This window comes from Papaver somniferum, unplaced genomic scaffold (assembly GCF_003573695.1).
Source record: "Papaver somniferum cultivar HN1 unplaced genomic scaffold, ASM357369v1 unplaced-scaffold_128, whole genome shotgun sequence".
Taxonomy (NCBI): Eukaryota; Viridiplantae; Streptophyta; class Magnoliopsida; order Ranunculales; family Papaveraceae; genus Papaver; species Papaver somniferum.
The window spans coordinates 10,952,126-10,979,866 of NW_020621936.1; the positions used below are offsets into that span (position 1 = coordinate 10,952,126).

Consider the following 27,741-nt stretch of genomic DNA (forward strand, 5'->3'; position numbering starts at 1 on the left):
CGCTATTGTTTTTAGCTTGAGTAAAAATCAAATCAAGAGAGAGATATCAACTCCTTGAGATACTTTTATCTAGATTGAGTCTGACTGTCTAGTTGATTCTCTAAAAAAGTATTTCGGAGTTAGTCCATACAGATTGCTAATCGAAATATTGGATGGTGTTGTAGACCTCGCTTTTTCACAACTTCCAACTTTGAATGTGCTATAGTGTGTAGTGGATGGAGTCCAGTAAATTAAGGATGGGTGGCAATTATACTCTGATTAGTTATACATGCGTTGACCAGTTTATCCTTTATTATGTGGGAGCATTTGGCATGGCTATAAGGTAGGTTACTGTAGTAGTATATAATTATTTTTGGAAGTAAATATGTCGTTTTGGATTTGCAACGTGAACTGTGATGCATTTCAAATTTTTGGAAGTAAATAACTTGTTTAGTCTAACACTTCATATCTAAACATTTCAAATTCTTGTTACTCATGGTGTTGTTTTGTCAATTTTCGATAAAATGATACAAGCCAGGACAACATGCATAATTTTTGAAAATTGTCATTTGTTTACAAGCACAAATTTTTTGAATGAGAACATGTTGCAGAGGGGAATACCCAAAATCGATTATGCATGCTGTCCTGGCTTGTTAAATGGTTTATTCCAATATTAGGACAGAAATGCTTTTGTATCGGGCCGTTTCTTGTTAAATCCTTCACCCCAACTTTAACATAGTTCACCTCCCTATGTGTCACATTATGAATGTCAGCTCTTAATCATACTATGTCCCTACTCCCCAAATTGAACATAGTTCACCACATTTGATATACACTATCAATACATCTACGTATATGAATGATAATGATGATAACATTATGCCAAGTTTTTGTTTGGACTGAAGGGTCTGCTTCGGATTCTATTTCCCAACAAATATCTAACATTGGGATGGAGGAACAAACCCCAACAACTCTTTGGATACTTTGTGGTGAGCATGTCTGCGAGTAATGATGTCTTGGCGAGCGTTGGTTCATCTTCCCTGATTCGACTGATGGTCCTCAAGTTTATTTTGGGAATGTATCCCAGTAAGGATGTCTTGGCCCTGTCCTCTCTCAAAGTTTACCTGTCAAACATTGAGCCTGGCTCTACTGTGACTGTCAAGTGGCGTGGAAAAGCAGTTTTCATCAGGCACCGCACTGAGGATGATATAAAACTTGCCAACAATGTTGACCAAGGCACCATGTGATCCAGAAGACGATGCGGTTAGAGTCGAGTACCCAGAATGGCTTATTGTTGTTGGTGTCTGTACCCATCTTGGTTGCATCCTTTTGCCTAATGCCGGGGTTTTGTTGTTGTTCTGTCCATGCCATGGTTCTCACTACGACATTTCAGGCAGGATTCGAAAGGGCCATCCACCAAAGAACCCGGAGTACCTAATATAATACTACTTTTTGGAGGATATATAACAAGTTTCTTTATGCTTTTAGGATTCTAAACTTGAAATTTATTGTAGAATTTATTGCTTGGTGATGTTTGATTACATGAAAAAGAAAGATGGTGAAAGATGTCTATTGAATTTATTGCTTGCTTGTGCACATGGGAATTTTCTGTCCAAAAAAAAATTCAGTCAGCTGAGTTAGGTCTGACTCACAAAACAAACATATTTTCTGACTCAGACCTTAGTGAGTCAGATCCAGATGAGTTAGGTGATTTTACTCAGATCCAGACGACTCAGATGAGTCAGCTGCAAACAAAAAAGTCTATATTAACAACGATCGATTCAAAGTATTGACCAGTGGATCGTGAATCTCGAGGTAGGCGTGGATTGTCATCAAAATAGGTGGGAATATATTTAACTCTTTTGTAACCATTGTTGCTTCTTTTACAAAAGTTTATGCTTAACGAACTCATGCATTTTCTGAGTCTGCATTCCATGCTTTGTTTAAATTGCTTTACGATAATTCTGTTGATTCTGTTAATCTTTCCATCGTTTGGAAAGTCCTTGTAATGTTTGTTTGTCATATGAATTGTTATGGGAAATAAGAATTTCCACTTGTGGTATATAGGATACGTTCTTTCACATTTATACCTACTTACTTTCTGCTTTTATGCTATGGCTAGGGCGATACACCACAATATTATTATCTAGGTGTGGAACTGGTTGACACCATATTATACATTGTTTGAAAAGGAGTTTGTCTATATACATGTTTGTTTATTCCAGTGACTTGGTCACTCTCTAATGTTTGGGAAAACATGTATTGTTTTTCAACTCTTGCTTATGATTACTTGAAAGTTAAATGTTATTCCTACTGGGCACCCCTTTTAGGATGATGTGCTCACCCGTTCTCACTTTCAGTTTCAGAGACAGATCAGAGTTGCGCAGCGAAAGCTTCGAGAAGTTAAGTCCGTAGTGGTTAACTCCTGCTATGTTTATTATGTTGTATATTCTGTTTTGTAAACCAAATGACTATTGTGTATGTATAATTTGAGAGTAGTTCTTGTATCTATATATTTCAGAGCGGGGATAGTTTTGGGTTAAGTTTTGTAGCAGATTTCTTAATTGAATGTTTAAGTAAATGATTTAGATTTTTAGTGCCTCTTTATTTAGTTAATCTCTTAGATTACAGCTACTAGCTTTGGGGGCGCTACATATGCGTACCAAAAAGTTGTTGTCGACATATAGCTACGCCGGTACGTGTACTGGGTACATGTACTGCGTCTCCGTCCCTATAACATTTTTCCCAGTATGTGAACTGGTATGCATACCCAAATAACTCAATGACACGTATCACTGTTCCAGGATATTTTTGAATGATAATCTTGAATCACTATTTAGATTATGAACAATAAATTGTCCTTAACCGAAATTCATCAAGTATGAACAAATTTTCATTAAGCTTAGTTATGTATATTTCGAGAACTAATTACCAAGATAAACTTGACTCGAAATTCTTGATATGCTTGTAATAATCTAATTAGTCATGCAACATCGTCTCACAGATATAAGGATGAATATAACTTGAGAAATAGGTAGTTCATTCTTCACCTACCTTTTGTTGAAGAAGTTCTCCAAAAGCTTCGGTTGATCTCCACCTTCAAACGGTAGAACGCAGTTATTTCCGATTCTCAACTACATACTTCTATCCTAATCTGAGACTTAACTAATTTTAGACTAGAAATCGAGACATAGTTTTGATCAACTAAATTTGACAACAAGCTTGATATTACAACACTTGTGAGTTAGACCGAACAATGCTCTAACAAGAGTTAGCAAAGTAGTGGATGGGATAATCAACCAAGTCTCTCACGCATATGGAACTGGTTCAACCACGATTTCCCACTTCCATATTCTTCCACTTTTATGCAACCGCCACACTTACTGGAGATCAATGTGTTAACTACTTCTGCAATGTAAATATGTTTCATCGACCTATATATGATTTAAAAAAGGAACTTAAACTGTCTCAGTCGAAATTAACTGGAAAAAAACTCAGTCTATTAAATTTGCAGAAGTCTCCAATACGGAGAATTCAACACATCCACAATTTATCAATTTCCATTGATCTCATACAATTCCCAGCTTCCCTCCTACAGATCGATCTTCATCCCTCTTTGTGACCAAATTGTATCTGGAACAACCATTGACTTGGGTTAGGGAGGAGTCATACAGATTGATCTCTCGAACTCAAAGCACTCCCGTGCAGTGCATCTTTTAAAAGGTTTATGCAATTTGCTTAATTGAGGATGCTTCATACACACAACTCTCTATTTTTTCTCAAAACTAGCAAATCGTTTTCACCCATCAACAAATTCAATTATAATTTCTTAATAAAGATTGTCGTTTGCAATTGACATGGTGCTTCATGACATTCTTTTATTCACGTTACTAGAGATTTAATTTGGTCTCATCAGCTAACTATTCTTGCAATTCTCTATATAAAAATAAAGTTTTTTCGAGCGCTCTCATTAACCGGAGCTTCTGGTTGATTCTGGCCCCACCATTTATTTGTTTTTTGTTAATTTTATAAAATTTCGGGGAAAAAATTCAAAAAAATATATTTGACCCCACAATATATTTTCAGGACACTCTCATTTTAGAAAAATATTTGCTAAAATATCTAAATTTTATAAATTACCAAATTAGCTAAGGAAAAAAAAAACTTTTAGAAATCATAATTAAATGTTAACATTAAAACTCACAAATAAATAAAATAAAATCATGTTTACTGTTCAGTAAAAACATGCATCATAATTTTCATCGCTAGATTAATCGACCATAAAATAAATAAATAAAATGTTCAATGTCCGATCACAATCCCTAATCCTAATTACAATTCAAGCGACTAATATTAAAATTCTAATTACAATTTTACAGTTGAGATGAAAATAAAAAAATGTTCACAAATTTAGATGATCAATTATTAAAATTTAAAATAAAAATACCTATTGGTGATCAAACGGTACTTCTTTCTCTCCTGAAAAAATCGACAAATTAAAATAAAAATTAAGAAAAACATTAAACATCAACACTATAGAAAAAAAAATTGAGCAAAACCTTAAACATCAATCTTGAGGAAAATAAAAGAAAGAGGAAAAGGAAAATAATTACTATTCCTAAAAAAACGAACGAAAATAATTACTATTCCTAAAAATGCACGTTTTATTTAATTTTTTAACAATATTATAATGGGATCAACCAAAAATGTAAAGTTTCATACAACAAATATCTTTCATTATTATTTCCCTTGTGAATATTGCAACAAGTTTCCAAATAAATAAAAACTTTCGATATTTTAAATATGGATTAATATTATTTCCAATACAAAATCTTTATTTTATGGAATTTGTGGGTACAATATTTCTGTATTTAAAAGATTCTATGCAAAGGCCAAACCCTATTGTCCAGGTTTTTTCTCTCCCACTATTTTTTTTTTCTTCTTGCTGTTTATGATTTTTTTTTTCTCTGATCTGATTTAATTTTATTTTTTTGTTATTGGATCCCTCGATCATGCACCTGTTTTAAGTCGAACAATTCCAAGATATAAGCTCATTGATTCTTGAAAATATTCTAGCGTTATCAAACATCGTGAATTTTTTTTTTGCAGGTCTTATTAATGCATCAATACGAGTTTTGCAACTCTTATTATCGTTTATTGCTGCTTCACCTCCTAAATCAGGAAACAAAGGTTCGTTCAATTTTATTATTGGTTATGTTCATATCTCTGGCTATGTTTATTTTCTCTTTTTACGTTTCTTATTGTTGGTCGACCAAATCAAAGGTAACAAAAGAGATCTTTGGCTGGGGTGTTTTTTCACATGGTGTATTAAAAATAAGGTAACAAAAGAAATCTTTGGCACCGACGTTTCTTCACAAGGTGGACAAACTTGATGAGGAAGAATATTTAATGCATTTTGTTGTGGAAAGTGTATTGTTCTCTTAACTTCAATGGTTTTTATTCCGTGGTGGCACTGGCGAGAAAAATGCTAATCTTTTCAGTAATTCGTAGTTCTCTCTTTTGCAGTCTTCAGGGTAAGTTTAAAAGAAATTACTTAAGCAACGACGAGATCAACCTTGGTTACCGTCCATTAAAAACCCAAAACAGTCGATCTCAATTTTTGCGAGTCCTGGTGCTTATCATATATACTGAGATACAATAGTTGCTGGCGTCAAAGCACGCTTAGATTTTATACAATATTACGGAAAAACAGTAGTTTGGTCAAAAACAACTGCATGAGATTCGGTGCTTCATTCCACTGCGAGTCTCAGTTTTAAGAGGGATGGACATATTGTTGAATCATCCTGTTGTAGAATCAATTCAACTGGTGGCACTGCAGTTCACTTAAATTTGCGTATATATACCTAGATATAGGGACACTGCAATTGACTGAAATGTGTCTATATATATATATACATAGAGATATGGACTTTAATTGTCAATAATGTTTACATTTCATCTCTCTTGATTTTGACCTGGTGGTATTTTTACTCGCAGTTTTTGTAGGGCTTAAGATGTGATCGTTTTCCAATTTGGGTTTGCAATATGTATACTTAGTTGAGTTTCCTTATCCTAGTATTGTTACTACCATGTTCTTTCGACCTTTATTTCAAGATTTAGCAGATGTTACGTGGACAAGATAACTTAGTGGCCACAGAACTGGCAAGTGACGTGATAGAGTATTCATGTTCTTTGTTTCCATTAGTTTGTTGATCGTTGGTGTTTGAGTTTTACTATCATGTACATGCAGTAATTTTCAGCAATCTCAATTGATGACTCTCTGTTTATACGTCCATGTTCGTTTGTTGTGTACAGTGGATAAACCATTAGAAATCATTTGATTTGATATCTTATGATTCTTTATTACCGCTTTCGAACTTTCAAAAAAGTTTTGAGTTTTGTTCTACTTGCATCTGGATCTGTGGATTATAAAAATCATTTTTAGGTGCCTTGCAGGAACCATCAAGCCTCCGGTGCATCTAGCTACTTGTTAGAGAAGATGAGTTTATAAAATAGTTTGGTTTTTGGTCTTGGTGGGACTGGAACTTAGAATCTATTGGTCACTAAGGACACTAGCTCATTTTCACTATTTGTGAATGAACCTTTAGTCCCACATAGGGAAAACTAAAGATGATACCTCTCCATAAGTATTGAAAATTTTGATATTAGAGTGGCCCTTGGGTCATTAGCACTTTTGTGCGAGGGAGAAGACTTAGGCAATGGGCTAGTTGGTGCAATCACACATTTTCACACACGCGCGGTGCGAAGCACCGAAGCACGCACGCCGCCGCCGTGCGTGCCGGGACGAGCCGGGCTCGTGGGTGTGGGTGTGGGTCAAGACTTATCTTTTTTGGCAAAACTTAAATTTGCATGAACGTTTTTATTTCAAATTTAAATTTGCATGAACGTTTTATATCAAACATAATGACGCATGAACGTTTCAAACCGTTGAAAAGAATCTGAATTAATTGAAATTGTTTTAATGCGCGTTTATGAGACCTCTCTCTATTCTCCCCTATATAAAGCGATCACTTTCTCTCATTTCGTTTTGTGTCCAGAAGAGCTACTATCCTCTTCTTTTCGTCTTCTCCCCCTGTGTGGTCCTTTATTTTTCATTCCGTGCGCAATTGTTGTTGAGGTCGTAAGAGTGGGCAAGTATTGTAGTGCTAACAGTGCTTGCAACGGGCAGTTTTATCCTGGATACGAACTTGACCACAGGGTATAGGCATCACTCATTCTTGAGGCGTACCAGTCAAATATCGTGTTAAGGACAGCGTGTTGAACACGTGACTCTGTCCTCTGTTTGCAGTCCAATTGAGTGACTATTTACTTTCCAGAAATTAATCCTTTTATTCTTACATCTTTCTAACATCTTTCTTGAGTGTTTTATTGTTACAGATGCAACAATCTTAACGTTATTTCTGTTTTCTGTCTGTAACAATGGGTAAGAACGATGTTGAAAGGCCTGCAAAGTTTTCTGGAAAAGACTTAAGAGGTGGCAGTCAAAAATGTTATTCTTTCTAAGTTACCATGAGTTGGATTCATATGTTCTGAAACCTTTTGATGAATCACTGAATGATGTTGGTCGTGAGTCTTCTTTAGAAGAATGGAAGAGGAACAATTACATGTCTAAAAATCATATTCTGAATTGCTTGGAGGATGCTTTGTATGATTTTTACAATGCTAAAGAAAACTTCTGTGCTTTTGATTTATGGGCTGCTTTGGAGGCGAAATACAAAGCTGAAACTGCCGGAAGTAAGAAATTCTTGGTAGCTAGGCTTTATGAGTATAAAATGGTGAATGACAAATCTGTGGTTGATCAATTCCTTGAACTTCAGCAAATTATGAATGAAATTCTTGCCGAAGGTATGGTGATTGATGAAACTTTTCAAGTGTCTACTGCTACCAAGAAATTGCCTACTTCCTGGTCCGAGTACAAGAAGAAACTGAGACATGAAACTGCTGAAGTTACTATGGTTGAACTGGGTAAGAAAATTCAAGTTGAAGAATTGTTGTGCTCCAAGGAAAAAAATGTATCTTCTTCAAGGGACATGTCTTACAAAGCTCATGTGACTGAACACAAAGGTTCCAATGCTGATAAGAACCGAAACAACTCCAAGAAACCTCCAGGCAAGAAAGGTATGTTTCAGAAACCTAAATCTAGCATTAATAAAATTAAGGGTGATTGCTATGCTTGCGGAAATCCTGGCCATATGGCGGTTCACTGTAGAAACCGTAAGGACCTTAAAAAGAAAAATAATGCTAATTTGGTTGAAAACAACAAAGATGAATTTTCTGGCACGGTGTCTGAAGTAAATTTGGTAACAAATGTGAGAGACTGGTGGGTAGACTCTGGGGCTACCAAACATGTCTGTGGGAACAAAGAAATGTTCACCTCCTACAGTAAGGTAGGGGAAGGAGAGAAACTCTATATGGGTAACTCATCTGCAGCTGCGGTTGTAGGAAAAGGCAAAGTTGGGCTCAAGCTCACTTCTGGCAAGACTCTCACTTTGAATGAAGTTCTTCATGTTCAGGACATCTGCAAAAATCTTGTTTCTTGTGCTGTTTTAGATGATAAGGATTTTAAAATTGTAATAGAATCTGGGAAATGTGTTGTAACTAAGGGTAAGGATTATGTGGGGCAGGGTTATAAGACTGAGGGTCTGTATAAGCTTAATGTAAACTCTGCTGTAATGAATAATAATGATTCTTCTGCTTATGTTTGTGAGTCTTTGAACGTTTGGCATGGTATACTTGGACATGTAAATTATAAATCAATGCTTAAACTAGCCAATGTGGCTGCATACCCAAATTTAGTTTGGAAAAGGAACACAAATGTGAAATATGCGTAGAATCAAAGTATGCTAGAAAACCTTTTAGCAAAAATGTTCATAGAAATTCTAAACCCTTAGAATTAATCACTCAGACCTAGTTGACATGAAATCAGTTCAAACTAGAGGCGGTAAGAAATGGTTTGTTACTTTTATAGACGACTGTACTAGGTACTGTCATATTTATTTGCTTAGAGGTAAGGATGATGCCTTAGAAGCATTTAAGAGGTATAAACTAGAAGTTGAAAACCAATTGAATACTACCATTAAAACCATTAGGTCTGACCGTGGTGGTGAGTACATAACTCCTATAGGAGATTTCTGTGTAGAACACGGTATAATACACGAGGTTACCCCTCCTTATTCACCTCAGTCGAATGGAGTAGCTGAACGTAAGAACCGCACCCTTAAGGAGATGATGAATGCCATGTTAATTAGTTCAGGAGTACCTTCGAACTTGTGGGGGGAAGCCGTCCTCTCAGCCTGCTATATCCTGAACATAGTACCTTTTAAAGGATCAGATAAAACTCCATATGAATTTTGGAAAGGTAGACAACCTTCTTTAGTATACTTTAAAGTGTGGGGGTGTTTGGCTAAGGTTCAGATCCCTAAACCTAAAGCAACCAAGATAGGATCCAAAACTGTTGACTGTGTCTTCATAGGGTATCCTGAGCATACACCTGCATATAGATTTATGGTTGTGAATTCTGATGTTTCTGAAATTGGTGTAAATACTATTATGGAGTCTAGGGATGCTGTGTTTTTTGAAAATGTTTTTCCTTTAAAATCTGACTCTCGTAAGAGAGGTGTTGATCCCCTAGATGTTCCTTCAACCAGTCAGACTTTACCTTTAGAGGAAGATGAAGTAGAATTTGATCTTAGGAGGAGTAAAAGGGCTAGAACCAAAACCTCTTTTGGACCTGACTTCATAACACTAGCAGAGTCTGATCCTCAGACTTATATAGAAGCCATGACTTCTTCTGAAGCTCCGTGGTGGAAAGAGTCTTCTATTAGTGAAATGGAATCCATCAAAGAAAGTGATACATGGGAGATAGTAGATTTACCTCCAGGGTGTAAGGCCATAGGATGTAAATGGATCTTCAGGAGGAAACGTAACATAGATGGAACTATTAAAAAATACAAGGCTAGGTTAGTAGTCAAAGGCTACAAACAAAAGTAAGGTGTATATTTCTTTGATACTTACTCACCCGTTACGAGAATTACTTCGATTAGGATGTTAATTGCTATAGCCGCGGTTCATAACCTAGAAATACATCAAATGGATGTAAAGACAGCTTTTCTACATGGTGAATTAGATGAAGAAATTTACATGGAACAACCTGAGGGCTTTGTAGTGAAAGGTTGTGAAAACAAAGTTTGTAAACTGAAAAAATCTTTGTATGGATTGAAACAAGCACCTAAACAATGGCATGAAAAATTTGATCATGTAATGTTTTCTAGTGGTTTTAGAATCAATGAATCTGACAAGTGTGTATATACTAAGCTTTTAAATGATGCCTGTGTGATCGTATGCTTGTATGTTGATGATATGCTTATACTTGGTACAAACATGGATGTAATTAATTCCACTAAGAACATGCTGAATGAGAACTTTGACATGAAAGACTTAGGCCCTGCAGATGTAATCTTAGGGATGAAAATTAGGAGAAATTCTAACGGTTATACTCTTAGTCAATCTCATTATGTTGAATCTGTGCTTAAAAAATTCAATCATTTTGATTGTAAACCTGCTTATACTCCGTATGATCCTTGTTGTAAACTCAAAAAGAACAGAGGTAATGGAGTATCACAACTTGAATACTCACGAGTTATAGGAAGTCTGATATATTCGATGAAGTAGGTTAAGTAGGTATACTTGTAATCCAGGGCAGGAACACTGGGATGCACTTTTTAGAGTGTTGAGGTATTTGAAATACACGTTGACCTTTTGTTTGAATTATGAAAGGTATCCTGCCGTCCTTGAGGGATTTTATGATGCAAGCTGGATATCAGACTCAGAGGAGTCTAAGTATACGAGTGGATATGTTTTCACTCTAGCATGTGGGGCTGTTTCTTGGAAGAGTTCCAAACAGACCTGCATAGCTCGATCCACTATGGAATCTGAGTTTATTGCACTAGATAAAGCAGGAGAGTAAGCCGCTTGGTTAAGATGCTTTTTAGAAGACATTCCTCTCTGGCATAGGCCTGTGCCGGCTATATCTATACATTGTGATAATCAAGCTGCCATAGCTAAAGCTAAAAATAGCTACTATAATGGGAAGTCTATACATATAAAAAGAAGACACGATACCCTAAAACAACTAATCTCAAAAGGCGTTATTTCCATTGATTGGGTTAAGTCCAAGGAGAATATCGCGGACCCTTTGACGAAAGGTTTGTCCAAGGAGATAGTTAGTAATGCATCTAAGGGGATGGGGCTTAGGCTCATCAAATAAACTTGCCATGAAGGATACTCAACCTTGCTGACTGGAGATCCCAAGATAAAGGTTTCGAATGAGAAACTAATTTGTGGCGGGTCAAGGTAAACACTATCAGAGAATTCATTCTCTGCCCCTTCCCTATGGTGTAGACGTGATAGTGTGACAGCATGTGAGGATGACTTTCTATTAAGTCTCAATGAGTTCTATAGTTTCAATTTTAGATTGAAGTGGGGTGCAGCAGTAAACACTCTTGATAGAACTCACCTATCTGAATGTGTAAGTGGGTCGCTATCTATGAGAAGAGAGCTGATTCTCTAGAGCATTCGGAGAAACGGGATTTTTCCAGGGCCAAAAAGGACACAACGGCACGAACTCGACAGCACCTAGAGAGATATCACGCGTGGTTATTATCGCGGATTACACCAAACGATGGTAGTTCAAGACATCGCGTTCACTGTCCATCAAGTAGTTCCGGCAATTTCTCACTAAGCAAAGGTTCAAGACCTCATGGACACCTCTTGCCTAAGTGATATTTCTCGCTTTCCGTTTTCTGATTTTTTTATCGGTATTTCATTCATGTGGGGGATTGTTAGAGAAAATGAGTTTATAAAATAGTTTGGTTTTTGGTCTTGGTGGGATTGGAACTTAGGATCTATTGGTCACTAAGGACACTAGCTCATTTTCACTATTTGTGAATGAACCTTTAGTCCCACATAGGGAAAACTAAAGGTGATACCTCTCCATAAGTATTGAAAATTTTGGCTTAGAGTTGCCCTCGGGTCATTAGCACTTTTGTGCGAGGGAGAGGACTTAGGCAATGGGCTAGTTGGTGCAATCACACATTTTCACACACGCGCGGTGCTTCACACCGAAGCACGCACGCACACCGCCGCCGTCCGTCCGGGCCGGGCTCGGGTTCGGGTGTGGGTGTGGGTCAAGACTTATCTTTTTTGGCAAAACTTCTTTTGAATTTTTGAATTAATACTTAAAAGATTTCAAACAAAATAAATCTTTGGGCGACTTTATGTCGATGCAAGAACGTTATATCAACATTAATTTGCATGAACGTTTTATATCAAACTTAAATTTGCATGAACGTTTTTATTTCAAATTTAAATTTGCATGAACGTTTTATATCAAACATAATGACGCATGAACGTTTCAAACCGTTGGAAAAATCTGAATTAATTGAAATTGTTTTAATGCGCGTTTATGAGACCTCTCTCTATTCTCCCCTATATAAAGCGATCACTTTCTCTCATTTCGTTTTGTGTCCAGAAGAGCTATCCTCTTCTTTTCGTCTTCTCCCCCTGTGTGGTCCTTTATTTTTCATTCCGTGCGCAATTGTTGTTGAGGTCGTAAGAGTGGGCAAGTACTGTAGTGCTAACAGTGCTTGCAACGGGCAGTTTTATCCTGAATACGAACTTGACCACAGGGTATAGGCATCACTCATTCTTGAGGCGTACCGGTCAAATATCGTGTTAAGGACAGCGTGTTGAACACGTGATTCTGTCCTCTGTTTGCAGTCCAATTGGATGTCTATTTACTTTCCAGAAATTAATCCTTTTATTCTTACATCTTTCTTGAGTGTTTTATTGTTTCAGACGCAGCACTACTTTCAATAGGTCAGAGATCGTGGACATCGTTGAAGTGCCAACCTTCTCTGTTTTATGCGTTATTCGAGTCATATCAATGCTCCTTTGGAACTTAATATGGTTGTGATGCATTTGAATAAGGCCTCATATTTTGATGAAACGAAGGGGACGCCTTTATTCCATTAAGCTAACTTTGCCTGCAGGTAAAACTAAACAGGAGTTCCGTTTGGAGGTTGAGTCACTCCCCTGCGCAACAAAAGTATGATGTGGACAGGAGCATCTCACTCTTCATCTTTTCTCATTTCAATTAGAATGTAAACTAAAGCCTTTAACAGTACAAACATCAGCCAATTAAACAGTCTTAACGACTTAAACCGTTTTTGCTTTGAAATAAACACAAATTAATAAGTTTAAGCACGGATGTTCAAGAGAAAAAATGTATTCAATAGAATCCACGGGTGTGTAGACGACCAGAGTAGTTCACTTTATAAATATATATCTTAGTAGTATTTGTTTTTCTTTGCTATCTTAATGAGTATCAGTATTAAGTGTGCAAAAACTAATTTCATATATAACTCGCCTATAATTCATGGGTACAATATAGTCACTAAATGTTTAATTCACGGGCCCATGTCTTATAGTTTCCTGATACAAATCTATACACACGCTCATTCCTGTGGTTATCTCGAAAAGTCGGTGTGAAAATCACCGAGAAAAGATTAAAGAGAATATAGTAGTTATAGTGGACTTTCTGGTTTCGACTTTAACAGAAAACATACGTCTGTTCCCGGAAATCTAATATTGCACTTCATTGATCAAACACACAACATTGTGGTTATCGAAAACGATAAATATATTTCATTAAATATATATAATTTTTTTGAATTAGAAGTTAGTGCAATGTATTATATATGATTTTTTATAGTTACCTTTATATTTTGTTCCCAATTTATATTTGATTCTACTTTCTCTGTGTTACTGAAATTCTAATTTTTAGGTTTGCATATAAAAATATTTTTAGGTTTGTGTTGAGAATTTTTTTTCAAAAAGTGACCATTAAACCACCAAAAAACTATGCGCCCGAGATTTTAATTTTTAGGATCACAAATTTATTGAATTTTTATTAGTTTTTTAATCATAATTTCTCTTCGTAAATCAGTTTTTTATTGATTTATTATATAAGCCTATTTGTTGTGTCAGTTCATCTGTAAATCACCGTAAAATTTACAGATACACAAAGAGTCACTCAATGTATATACTATATATAGTTCCTAGATATACATCGATACTTAAAGTCCATGATCATAATCCATGGTTCATTCTACATTACATTCTCTTAGTACGTATTGATTTGAAGATCTTACTATCATTTGAAAGAAAACACCAAGAAATCACATGACATAATAGAAATAAATTTATAAAAAGAATCAAGCTGATGACCGAGAATTTTCGAAGAGATGACATTTCATGATATTAATGATCTTTTTTATAGAAATTGAAGCGATAACTTTTCCAATTTATGAAGCTACAATGTTTTTTTTTTTTTTTTTTGATCGCTACAATAGGTGTTATAGTCTTGAAAATGTTGGGCTAAAAAACCATATCATTTTTAAAAGAATTTCTATTGCGTTATTAGTTAATTAAATGTTTTACAAATGTTTAGGGTCATCAACATATTGACTGTGTTATTATCTTTTTATGATCCAACATTCCATAACCAGACACAGACCCGTGCATAGGGATGGCCATTTGCCCCACCCAAACTCATTCCCGTTGGTACCCGTCCCGTTTGGGTAGGATTTTATCCGCACAAATGAGATGGGTCGGGTATGGGTAATACCCGAAACCTAAGCTACGTGGATGGGGTGGGGATGGGATTCAAGGTCCCCTCCCCATGCCTGCCTCGTTGCTTCCATATTATAAGGGTTTCGACTTTTATGCAAGAATTTATATTGAATTTTATACTTCTAACACTTAGTCGAGCTTTCTTACATTTATTATATTCTTGATCGTTCTTGTATATTCATCATTTTCGTTTTTTTGTTGTAATCAGACACATTCTTTGATCATTCTTGTATCGAAAGGGCAAAGTAGAAAAACTAAAAAGTTATTTAAAGATTCTTTTGTTCACCTTAAGATGAATTTCTGAATTTAAAATTTTAGAATGCATTATTCTTATGTTATTATTTTTATTTGCTTCATATTTAAGTTTTAATTATAAATAAATTTATGTATTAACTCTGTGTTACAGGTAACTCATGAAAACCCGTCCCAAACGGGTATTCCCTATACCGCCCCGCCCCAATTCATGTGGGTAACGGGGCGGGTATGTGTATTTTCTTTTACGAACGGGGCAGTGACTGGGATTGGCATGCCCGCCCCATGATCATCCCTACCCGTGCATCGCAATGGGTGAAAAACTAGTTTTGGAAATTAGGCGGTTGAGTTTTCTTACTAATGACGACATTTCGTAGTCGGGTTTTTCAGGTTCTATTTAAGGGGTTGACAGTGATATGCATGCAGTTCACGGATTTCATTGGACTATGCATGCTATCACCACTACTAATCTCCAGGAACCATGGATTTGGCCGACAAGTTATGATGGCCCTGATCAAACCAAACATAAGCTAACTGGGACGAGATGAAATCCATAACTTTTTTGCAGGTTCTTGTGATCGTTGGATCTGGCATTCTACAAAAGATTAAATTGCCAATTAAACATTATCGTATAACCAAAATGTCTAGGGATGTACATGGTCCGGTTCAATACAGTTTTAAGCCTCACTAGAAACCATAACCGAGATTATAGTTTTTAAGATCTTCCACCGAAACTGGTTCCAGTTAAAATCAATTCGGTTCTGAACCGATCCGACTCGCTTTAGGTGTAACCTGGTCGGTTTTTGGGAACCGACTACTCTGTCAGTTCCCTGTAACTGACAGTTACAAATTTTTTGAATCAACACAGTTATTGCATCAAAAGATTCATTGCATTCAAAGTACAACAAGCAACCTGCAAACGACCAAATAACATTTCAGGATCATACAAGCAAATCTATTCCCACATATTACTTAGAGATTCTCGAAAAAAATCTATTCCCACAACAACCAATAGCGATTGAAACTACTGAATCAAAACCCTAACTCCCAATTTCAATCAATCTGAAAGTAATTAACAGTAATATTCAATTAAAATCCTAATTCCCATTATATTAATTAGAAGTTACACTCGATTCCAGCATCACATGTTTCAAGACATATAACTAATTCATTTGAGAAAACAAACCTAGTCGAAATATTAACACCACAAGATTTTCCCCTTTCTTACTTCGATCATCCGTATTTTTTGAATCAGAACCCGCCAATATCTTTAGGTGTTACTAAAATTCACCAAAACTTGTTCTCAAAACCTATTAAAGCGTAAACTAAAATAAATCATCACTCAGAGAACCCAAAACAGTTTCAGTCTAAATCGGAGTAGACGAGAAGTAGATTGATGGGAAAAAGAAAAAGATAAGGGAGAAAAAAGGAGAGGAGGCGGTCGAAAAGGAAAAGAAATTTTTTTAGGCCTTATGATAATGATATTTTTCTTTTGTAGTTTTGATCAATGCACGTGATTTTTTAAAACTAATACATCTACGATAGGAACTCATTCAGAATTTATCAGTTTTCTATTAAACCAAAACCGAACCAATTACTATCCGCTCCCCGCTTTTCTGCCAAAACCAAACCAATTAATAAATGATCTGAATCGGTTCTCAAATCGGCTCGGTTTCTTGGTTTGGGTCTGTTTTTGTACAACCTTAAAATGTCCAACTCCACAGAAGACAGCGATGCATTAACTTGGTTGGAGGCGCCATCATTCTGTGTTCGTCCTAGGAAAAAATACGGTTTAGTCCAAAAGTCAGTCCAAAAGTATGGTTTAGTCCAGCCCGAGTCAACTAGGTACAAATTAGTCCAAAATATGAGAAAGTACACTAATAACCCTCATCATTTACAATTTAGTCAAAATATTTACAGATTAGTCCACATTGACTTATGATGATGTCAGCAATTTTAATTAACATAAAAATAATTAAAAAACAATTTATCTTTTGGACCGTTTGTCCAAAATTTGTAAACTTTATATATTCGGAAAGCTCTTTCCGAGAGCTACAAAAAGAGTACTCATATGACTATATAATTCTCATTTTTTAAAAATCTTAGTTTACACTGGTGTACAAACATATACACATCTACAAAAATCCATATAAGACAAGACGCACCGATTTGTACACCACATACAACTTGAATCATCCACCCAAGCACCACTCACACATTTCATGCTGCAGCTCATCCTCAATGAGGCTTCCACGACAACCACATGATTTAGCTAATGACACACAAGCACCTTATTTACACAATCAAAAAAGAAAACAAAAAAATATCAAAAACATTCATCTTTTGCTAGAAAATAAGTTTACTACTAAGCTAATTCTGAAAATTTTGAGTAACTGTGTTTACGGAAAATCAATTAGATCTTTAAATTAGGACCCATAAGAAGGTAAAGGAAGATAGTTGTTATTTTGAGTAATAACCAGCATGTGTACAAACATGTACACATCTACAAATACCTACTTTACCAACAATTTTCAACTAAATATCTTCTGATAACCAAGCCCATTCAACGCTCTCCGAACAAAACTATAAAATCGCAATTTATATGGTCATCACGGTCAGAACTCCCATTATCCATGAGATGCATGATTAAAAAGTATAAGAAATAGATAAAAACCAATGCACGTAGGAAATTATGTGAAGCAAAATCAAACGATGCTCTCATGCCACAAACTATGAAACCTTCGATCTACATGCATTCATTCATCAATTCCAACAACTGAAACATTTGACAAACACAAAAAAGGTTCACAAACTACTTAACTCGTTCATCAAGTCTGACAACTTAACATTTGACAAGCTGAAAAAAGGTTTACGGACTACTTAACTGCTGCATTAAGTGCATCGTTTATAAGTTCAACAAATTTATAATTAAAATTCAAAACGAACAAAGTCTACTGACACATGCATTTAGCACTTTGAAGAGAACAAACAAACACCTACCGCCTTTAAAACAACATGCCTACTTAAACGCTACGACTTGTCCATTATGTAAACTCTACATCAGTCATGCAGTATAAGTCGAGCCTAACACTCTTATTTACTATTTCTAGTTTCAAAGATTAATAATCAGCAAGTGTACATTTATGTGCACATTAACAATCAACAAGTGTACATTTATGCGTACAATCAACATGTAAACAATTATGTACACATCAACAATCAACAGGTGTACAACTATGTACACATTAGCTTAAAAAGTATGAAACTAACTATAGAAGCATCACTAATGACTCTCTAATAAATTAGGTCATCCAATGTTGCGGTTCATAATGGGTCACTTATTCAAACCATATAAAGATGTTAATTTCTATAAAAGGGATAGGGAAAAGAACATGTCTAAACGGGAAACTTCACTTATTCACCTTCAGAACATAAAAAGGGTCTCTTAACAAAGTAAGATACCAACTATTTCTAAATCATTGGGAAAAAAGTATCTACAAACCTTGCTTCAAGACAAGCAAATATGTTGGCCATCTTCATCCAGGTATAGAATCTGCATAAGAAAACAAAATTTGCGATCAGTATATCGAGACGACAATGAATTCGTAATAAATGGGTGTTGCTTAAGCGCTATATGCTTATATGAACGAAGCAAACTTTCTTTAGCAAACCCCAAAACTAAAAAGAATCGCCAACATCATGAAAATGATGAAGCAAAAAAATATTTACTTATTACAAAAGCTTAAATAATCAACAGATATATAATTGTGTGCATATTAACTATCAACAGGTGTGTAACTATATGCACATCGGCAATCAATAGGTGTACAATTATGTACACATCAAATATCAACATGTGTACAATTATGTACACATTAAGAATCAACATGTGTACAATTATGTAGACCTTAGTAATTTACGCAAGTTTTTCACATGTGCATCAATTTGTACACCCTAGTTATTTACGCTAGCAAAAGCTTGTGTTTTACCTTTCAGGTTTGACTACTGTTATTTCTCGCAAAGTCCCGCTATTTCTTACAACTACTCTATAAAATCTATTATACAGTCTAAACATGCGCAAATTTGTTTCACAAAATGCTTTTCCAAAGAGAATTTTTTGTATTTTTTAAGTTGTAATTTTGTTAAAGATTACAAGCTGTCAACAAGATCACTAACCTCCAGACAAAACACAGATCGAAAGAATCCCCATCTCCCATAAAACATATTCCACTCTTCGATAATATATTTAGACATTATTAATAAATGTATGCTTAGAAAAATATAAGAAAATACGGAAGGAAAGGAACTAACCTTAGTTGCTGGTGCACCGGTTGACAATCAATTTAGCATGATAGTAATGACCATATTGAGGGATAATGTGTAAACAAGTACAAAACTTCTCAATAGTCATCTGAATTTCAGAATAGGCAGGTGTACAATTATGTACACATTAACGATCAACATGTGTAGACCTATGTGGACATTTATGACACAAGGCCCTGCATTTACCATAAAAGTATAAGAAAGAGATCCAATAACTTTTGATGTTTAATTCCTATATAAAAGTTTCTGCCAAAATGGATTATGGTTAGCAGGAGCTGTAGGAAGATGTTGAAGGGAAACTAGAAATGAAAAACTAAATCATCAATGTCTAATAACTTGTCTTATGAATCTTATCCAACTTCAATCCGGTCATTTTTATTTTTAGTTCCTTTCTATTATCCAAAACTTTCCAACCAATGCAAAGAATTTGGAGTTCACAACATATATTTAGGTCAGGTCAAACGAAATATTTCATAGAGACATTTCATTTAATGTGGCAATTACAATATATGGCAGTGACAATAACAAAGTAAAGGTGTTTAAAACTCAGAAAGTGGATAGACAAAGAAGACTTACAAGCCAAAGAAATATAGACGATGATATCGGCAGCTGAAGTAATGTGATTTTGGATAAAAACGATCAACTTGGTCAGCCTTCAAAGGTTCATATATCATATCCCGATAGGGATGCTTCAGGGATACCGCATTTCTTTGTCGCAATCCATCACCTGCAATACATACTTTGTCTATAAGCTACATAATACATGGACTCGATGCAAAAAAATATAATGTTCATAAAACGAATCAAGAAATGATTCGTAAAGCGAAAACAGGCAATAGTGTACAAATATGTACACATCTACAAATATGATTCATAGAGTGAGAACATGTAAAAGAAGATAGAAAGGTTAAAAGGTGAATAATCATTGAAACTAACAACAAGAAATGAACAATAATCATGAAAATCAACAAGTGTACAATTATGTACACATCAAGAATCAATGTGTACAATTATGTACGCATTAAGATTTTCCAAAGTATAGGCAGTTGAAACTAGCTTGTCTAACATTAAACGTTAGCGACTACAAAAGTTCTAAACCTTCACGTGTATGTGAAGACATTTGAGAAAAAAGACTGGTTTGTTAGTAGGATATTCAAATAAGTTTTGATTATTTTTGATAATTGAGATACTTGAATAATGAGTAAATTGAAGCCTCTGTTTTAATTATAAATGTCATTGCGGATCATAAACAACTCAACATTTTCCGCTAAGCAGTAAAGCGTCATAATTTCCCTATCCAGAAATGAAACCTTTACAAAAAGATCTTATGTCAAATTAAACGGGTTGCCGGTAATATTGGTTTTTCTTGCTAAAATTTTCTTAGTTTTATCTAGTTTACATGAGCATTAGACGAGTTGGCTTTCCCTCTGGTTGAACACACAAAAGACTTTTCACATTTGCAAAGTTTTAAGAACACCTAATAGTCTGCGAACACGGTTTTCTTGCTAAATTTTCTTAGTTTCTTCTAGTTTAAAAGAAGTATAACCACGCCATCTTGTTAATCGAATTTTATAAAAATGGGGTTTACCTATGTTTTTTTGTACTTAGGCGTAAATCCAAACAAGAAAAATATAGCCATGCCACTTATTTCCTTGACAATTTCTCTTTGGTCCACTTCATATCCATATATAGGAAGCACAAAAGGAAGAAACAATATAGTGAGAGATTAATAATACCTACAGTGAATCCACTAATTCCATCTATGCCATTAACAAACTTTCTTATCAATTGAGAATCTCACTCCAATGCATCGTTATTGACTTGTAGAAACTTCACTGGGTGGTGCTGCAAGAGAGATACTAGCAAGAAAATCTTGTGCCACAATCCATGTACATCGCACAACAGGATCAACCGGCATCATCCTATGACCTTCACAAAAATGAATATCTTCTTAATGAGCCGACAAGCTACTTCGTCAACATAAGCAAGAAGCTTATATGTCAACATAAGTTATATTATCACCAAAATGAAACAGTTCCTCCTATCCCAAAAATGAGCATCTATCTTTTACAAATAAATAAAAAAGACCAAACAATCTCTATAAACTCTAATAACCTCTAATAACGAGAGGAAGTACAGTTGATTAGTTTTTAAACACTACATTAAAAAAAAAATAATTAAACCCAACATCATCAACCCTCTTCACTGCATATACCCAACAAGATAAGATCCTTCAAAGAAAACCTAATATTGATACTCAATTGAATATACAAATTCAACAAAACATCTTAAAATCAACAAAAATCCCCAAAATTTTAAGAAAACAATAACCTATTCAAAAAATAGTGATAATAATAATTTCTTCCAAAATTACACAACAAGATCGTAAGTAAATGAATAACATACCTGTAGATTGTTGTAGTGACGATGAATGCATCAATCAACCTCGAATATGTATATAAAAATTGATCTCAGTAGAACCCCAAATTGATGAAATTAACCCTAAACCAAATTTTTACATTACGAATTTATAAAAACAATTTGATGAATCAAGTGAAACGAAACCAATCAATCGATAAAAGAAAAAGAAAAAACGAGATGAAACTAGTAACATCGTCTTCAACAAGAGCGGCTGGAAAAGCTTTCTCGACGTTGGACGTTGGAAATGAAAAAATGAAAACCGAGTTACGAAGAAATCATATCTGATGGGTATTTTTGTCATCGATTTTTTTTATTTGGACTGAATCGTTTAAGAAAGGATTAACCCCTTTCAGATTTGGTAAATTTGGACCTCCTAATATTAGGCTTGAGAGTATAGGACTAGAGTGTCCAAAGCCCGAAACTTTGGGATTAAATGTTAATTTCTACTTCGTCCTATTGACAGTAGGATTGCTCCAAGCCTCCAACCTTGTTTTCGGCACCATTATATACTACTGAGAAAATCTTCCATATTGCAATCCCCATCAAAGAATTGGAGCCATCACATACATTCACGTGCCAAATATACTGGCATATCATCTTGTACCAAATGTAAGGTCATGATTAGTGACAAGATGTCCGTTTATACACAGAACCATTTCCAAACAAAAATGCTCCCATATTAATCTCCCTCCTCACTCTACTCCCTAACCAATACACAATACTCTCTCCTCTTCTTCTTTCTTCTGAGAGAAAATCAAAATCAGAACCAGAAGAAGATTTCAATGATGCAGAGCTTTGCTTTGTATTCTTCTCCTTCTTTAATTCCATCTTCTTCATCAAGATTCACTCTCTCTAAAAAACAACCTTCTCTGTCTAAATATCGGCCCTCCATCACCACCACCACTCTCAGATCTTCCTCATCGTCATCATCATGCTCCACATCATCTCTCTTCTTCTCATCTCCTTCTTTACCATCAAAATCTAAACTCACCTTCTCCGATTCATCATCATCATCATCATCATCAAAACCTTACAAATTCCTGAAACCGATTCAATCTTCATCTTCTGCTACAGCGGTTCCATCAAAATCAGAATCAGCGCCACAAGGAGGAGCGAAATTGATCCCGTTAGTGATATCAGTCGGAATTGGATTAATCGTTCGTTTTTTTGTTCCAAAACCAGTAGAAGTAACGAAAGAAGCATGGCAATTACTATCAATATTCTTATCAACAATAGCAGGGTTAGTATTAAGTCCATTACCAGTCGGAGCTTGGGCGTTTCTAGGTTTAACAACATCAATAGTAACAAAAACCTTAGCGTTTTCAACAGCATTCGGAGCATTTACAAATGAAGTTATTTGGTTGATTGTGATTTCATTTTTCTTTGCTCGCGGATTTGTTAAAACTGGATTAGGTGATAGAATTGCTACTTACTTTGTTAAATGGTTAGGGAAAAGTACATTAGGGTTATCTTATGGATTAACTATTAGTGAAGCTTTAATTGCTCCTGCCATGCCGAGTACTACTGCCAGAGCTGGTGGTGTTTTTTTACCTATAATTAAATCGCTTGCGCTTTCTGGTGGAAGTAAACCTGGTGATCCTTCGGCTAAGAAACTTGGATCCTATCTTTGTCAATCGCAATTTCAGGTGATTGTCCCTTGGAGTTTATTTGTTGAATTTAAGCATTTCTTTGTTTTATGTTGTTAATGAGGTTGTTCTCTGAATTTTTTTTTGGTTTGAAATGAAGATGCATTTAGGTAAGAACAGAAAGTGTACACGATTTGTATCAAAAAATAAAAAGAAGAAGAAAAGTGAACACATACCTGGTGAAATTAATAGTTTGTAAACTAAGGCTGTTTGATTATTGTCTTAAGAAACACTAGAATTAAAATGTATGTAAACGGTGTCCTCAAATCGGTTTAATGTTTGGTAGAATTCAAGTTGGTTTTGACGTTAGGTAGAATTCAGGTGATTTTGACGTTTGATAGAGTTCAGGATGATTTTCATGTTTGGCAGAGTTTTGGTAGATTTTGGTGTTAAGTAAAATTCAGGTTGGTTAAGTCGGCATAGAACGTTCAGTAATATTGGAACATCATAAATACAGTTAGCACGAGCCGTGCGGAAAGTTTTCATAAGACATGCAAAATATGGTCCCATTGTTCATTATAAAAGAGACTACGGTTGTTTATGCTCACTTATGTTGTCATGCACTCTTATTATCATCCAATTTATGTGTTGCAACTTGTAGATGCCTAGGCTAGATATGATTGTATGATCACATTTTGGTGATCCAATAGTCCCATTTCTCCAAGCAAAAAACCTGATTAGTGTAACTTCTTCTGATGCATTTTTGGAGTAGAAATTTGCGATTTGTTTTAGAAAAGTCTCCAATTTACCGAAAAAGTAGTTATATTATATTATTAAGTGGAGACTTAGTTCTTCGACTTGGAGATCTTCCAGGTGAAGCCAATATGGACACGCTTCAGTTTGCTAATTTGATATATCAGCTTCTATTAGTAAGTTTTTTAATCGTGATTTTGTTTGTCTGATGATATTTGTTGGACTTATTCGGTGCTTTTGTTGATGTATGACAGTCTGCTGGTAACTCAAGTGCTCTTTTCCTAACTGCTGCAGCTCAAAACTTGCTGTGCCTGAAATTAGCCGAGGAACTTGGTATTAAAATTGCAAGTCCATGGGTTTCCTGGTTCAAGGCTGCAAGCTTACCGGCACTTTGTTCTCTTCTTGCTACTCCATATATCCTATACAAGATATTCCCTCCTGAGACCAAAGACACACCTGAGGCTCCAGCTATGGCTGCAAAGAAATTGGAGAAGATGGGTCCTGTCACAAAGAACGAGTGGGTGATGGTTGCGACAATGCTTTTTGCTGTCACATTGTGGGTCTTCGGGTAAGTGGCTAAACTGGAGTGAGGTATTTATTTCATTTTTTGTTTCAGAATATAAACAAAGGAAAACGATAATCACAATCTAGTTTCCTCTTTTAGATCTCTTTATTTATTGATTGTCTTGTTGTTTCACTTATTGAACACGAATAGTTGTCCAGTTTGATGAAAATATCGAGTTACATTTGCCATCAATATTTTACGTTTTCTAGATCCGACTGCGATTTAACTTAATCGGAAAGGATAAAAAACACAAAAGTTGGTCTAGTTGTGGGTTGGTAGAGGTAGCTGTGTTACTCTTGAATGAGAAGTTAGCTTTAGAGTTTAGATATTAGACTCTTTCTTTGATGTGTCAGTATATTTAGATTGGGAAGTGGTTTCGAGCGTTAGGAATCTAGTAAATATCAAGATAACGTTCCAGATGCGCTTATTTATATGACTGATGTTTGTAGCAGTATCTAGTAGTTTTATATGGCTTTTTAGTAAAGCAATGTGAGAACCCATAACTAGCAGAAACCTTCCTAAAAGTAATTTATATTTTACAAGTTAAAATTCCACCCTTTATTTGTGGCGCTGCTTTTTTTTTCTCTTTTTAAGTCTTATCATTACCTAAATTAAAAGAACATGGTATCACTGCCCTGTTTATATGTTAATATTCTGTTCGCATTGACACAATGCGGATTAGCTTCATTGTTCAAGCAAAGGGCTTGTTATATCACATAATAACATTTGTGGGGAGAACCTTTGTGGCAAGGGCTTGCTATATCAGATTACTTCCCATTGATATCTGTACTGCATATAGTTAGTATCTTCTTCTGATAATGGTCATATTACCTTATTCTCTTTTCTATATGAAAGCCACTTGGTTAAAATACATGTTATGATCTTCTGCAAAATGAAATTGTCTTCTATACAAGAATTCAAACTTGTTATCTCTTCAGTGGTACTTCGCTGTGATTTTTATGCAATCCTATCTTTACATTATCTGTAAGGTTAATTTTGAGGCCCTTTCTACATTAAATATTTGCCCAACTGCTGGCCATTTCTTAAGGTTAATTGCTGTGTTTTTGATAAGATAATACTCTGATGGTGGTTGTTCTGAATATGCAGAGATGCTCTTGGTATCGCCAGTGTTGTTGCTGCTATGCTTGGTCTCTCTATTCTTCTAGTATTGGGAGTTCTGGATTGGGATGATTGCCTAAGTGAGAAATCTGCATGGGATACCTTGGCGTGGTTTGCAGTTTTAGTGGGTATGGCAGGGCAATTAACAAACATGGGTATTGTAACATGGATGTCTAACTGTGTGGCAAAGTCTCTTGCAACATTCAATTTGAGCTGGCCAGCCGCATTTGGGGTTCTTCAAGCAGCCTACTTCTTTATCCACTATTTATTTGCAAGTCAGACCGGTCATGTAGGAGCTTTATACTCCGCATTTCTTGCTATGCATCTAGCATCTGGAGTGCCTGCTGTGTTGGCTGCATTGGCTCTGGCATACAATACTAATCTATTTGGTGCTCTAACACACTATAGCAGTGGTCAGGCTGCTGTGTACTATGGAGGTACCACACATTTCTTTTCATTATTAAGTTCTTTCCTTACACTTATTTTCAGTACGATGAAACACTTCCTCGTGATTTCATTCATATTCTTCTTAGGTTTTAGTTGGTGAGACAAGGGTAGGGATTCATGCTACATGATTATTGCATATACTTCTTGGGGTCCACATTGAGGTGATTCAAGAATTCTTTTTGTGAGGATGAACTTATCTTAGAGATCATCCTCACAATAATCACATTGTTCTGAAACTTTCATAACACCACCCGTAGTTGGTTTATGAGGCTGCAAGTTGTAGAACTAGTGATTTTATTGTGAAGATGACGTGTAGGATTAAGAGATAATCCTCACAACAAAAACCAGTCATCATATCTACATGTGGATCCCATGAATTGTGTAGCTTTAACCATCATGAGATCTGTTCAATCTTAGAGAACCATTTCAGTTATTAGTTCGCAAATTTCTAATGCTTCTTAGCTGATACCTTTGTGGGTTCGTCAACTGATTATCAATATTCTCGTTTTTTGTTTTCTTCAATAGCTGGATATGTGGATCTTCCTGACATCTTTAAAATTGGAGCTGTAATGGCCGTAATCAATGCTATTATCTGGGGAGGAGTCGGATCAGTTTGGTGGAAGTTCCTGGGTCTATATTGATATCCGAGTAGTAGATATGTAAAGAGAATCATTTTTTCCCCTTGTTATATGGTGTGCTTTTATCACTTTTCAAGGGTATAGTTTAAGCTCACTGTGATTTATGTTGAATCTCACACTTCTGTTTGCTTAGCTTTTAAAAGGAAGTTTTGCGTACATTCTCTGTCAGCATTACAAATACTGATATATTTTATAAATGAACCTCAAAGGCACAACATAACTGCAGGAAGGCAAGGCCATGTTAATCATTTATGTGCGCGGACATGAAGGGAAAAGTGATCATCTATTCAGATCTATCCAAATAGCTATGATCTGTAATCTGTACAGATGTTTGGGCCCATTCTTGAAAGAATCTTCTACAAATTTGAGGACGAAATGAAACAACCATTGGGAATGCTAAGTAAAAGGTGGGCAACCCTTGAGAAACGGAAGAGGTGAGGGGTTGTAGATACTAGTGTGATTTTGTTCTGAGGCCTCAGAAAATTTGCTAGAAACCCTCCAATGCAAAGAGGAGACTGGGTCGGAAGATGTTAGATAGAAATGTCACACCCGTAACCAGTAACAAGAGGGGAAAAGAAAATTTTAGGTGTTCCTGATCAGTCAGAGATTTTCCCAATAGGCGTTCGGTAGAATCGGTACCACTCCTAATTTCCAATTGGAGTTCCTCCTCCATACATGACTCTCCAACATGATTTTGACAAACTGTGTGGATTAGAGAGTGTCTCTTGTATGGTTGTGTTCCAAACAGTGGGTCTAGACAGAGTCCAAAAAAAGCTCTTGGGAATACTATCATTTTCAGTGTCTTATTTGTCCTGTTTACTGCTTGGGGCGCGGCGACTACCGAGAGAGATTTACCTGATACTCCCTCCGTCCCTCCAAAGATGGTTTATTTCAAGTTTTCATAATTCTTAAAGCAAGAAGCAGGAAGGATACTTTTACATACTTT

The 27,741-nt window shown here is 35.6% G+C and overlaps 1 protein-coding gene and 1 long non-coding RNA gene across 2 annotated transcripts; one reads left to right on the top strand and one right to left on the bottom strand.

The window, feature by feature from the left end:
* Nucleotides 1-18,289: 18,289 nt before the first annotated feature.
* On the bottom strand, nt 18,290-21,903 carry LOC113331815. Its single transcript, XR_003351213.1, has 5 exons — nt 21,673-21,903; nt 21,003-21,195; nt 19,843-19,993; nt 19,255-19,442; nt 18,290-18,496 (listed from the first exon to the last, which is right to left on the bottom strand). It is a non-coding gene; the product is annotated as an uncharacterized LOC113331815 (long non-coding RNA).
* Nucleotides 21,904-22,379: 476 nt separating this feature from the next.
* On the top strand, nt 22,380-27,012 carry LOC113331948 (dicarboxylate transporter 2, chloroplastic-like). Its single transcript, XM_026578584.1, has 4 exons — nt 22,380-23,333; nt 24,281-24,594; nt 25,699-26,147; nt 26,683-27,012. The coding sequence occupies exons 1-4, from the start codon at nt 22,470-22,472 to the stop codon at nt 26,796-26,798; spliced, it is 1,743 nt and encodes a 580-aa protein (XP_026434369.1). The 5' UTR covers nt 22,380-22,469; the 3' UTR covers nt 26,799-27,012.
* Nucleotides 27,013-27,741: the final 729 nt, after the last annotated feature.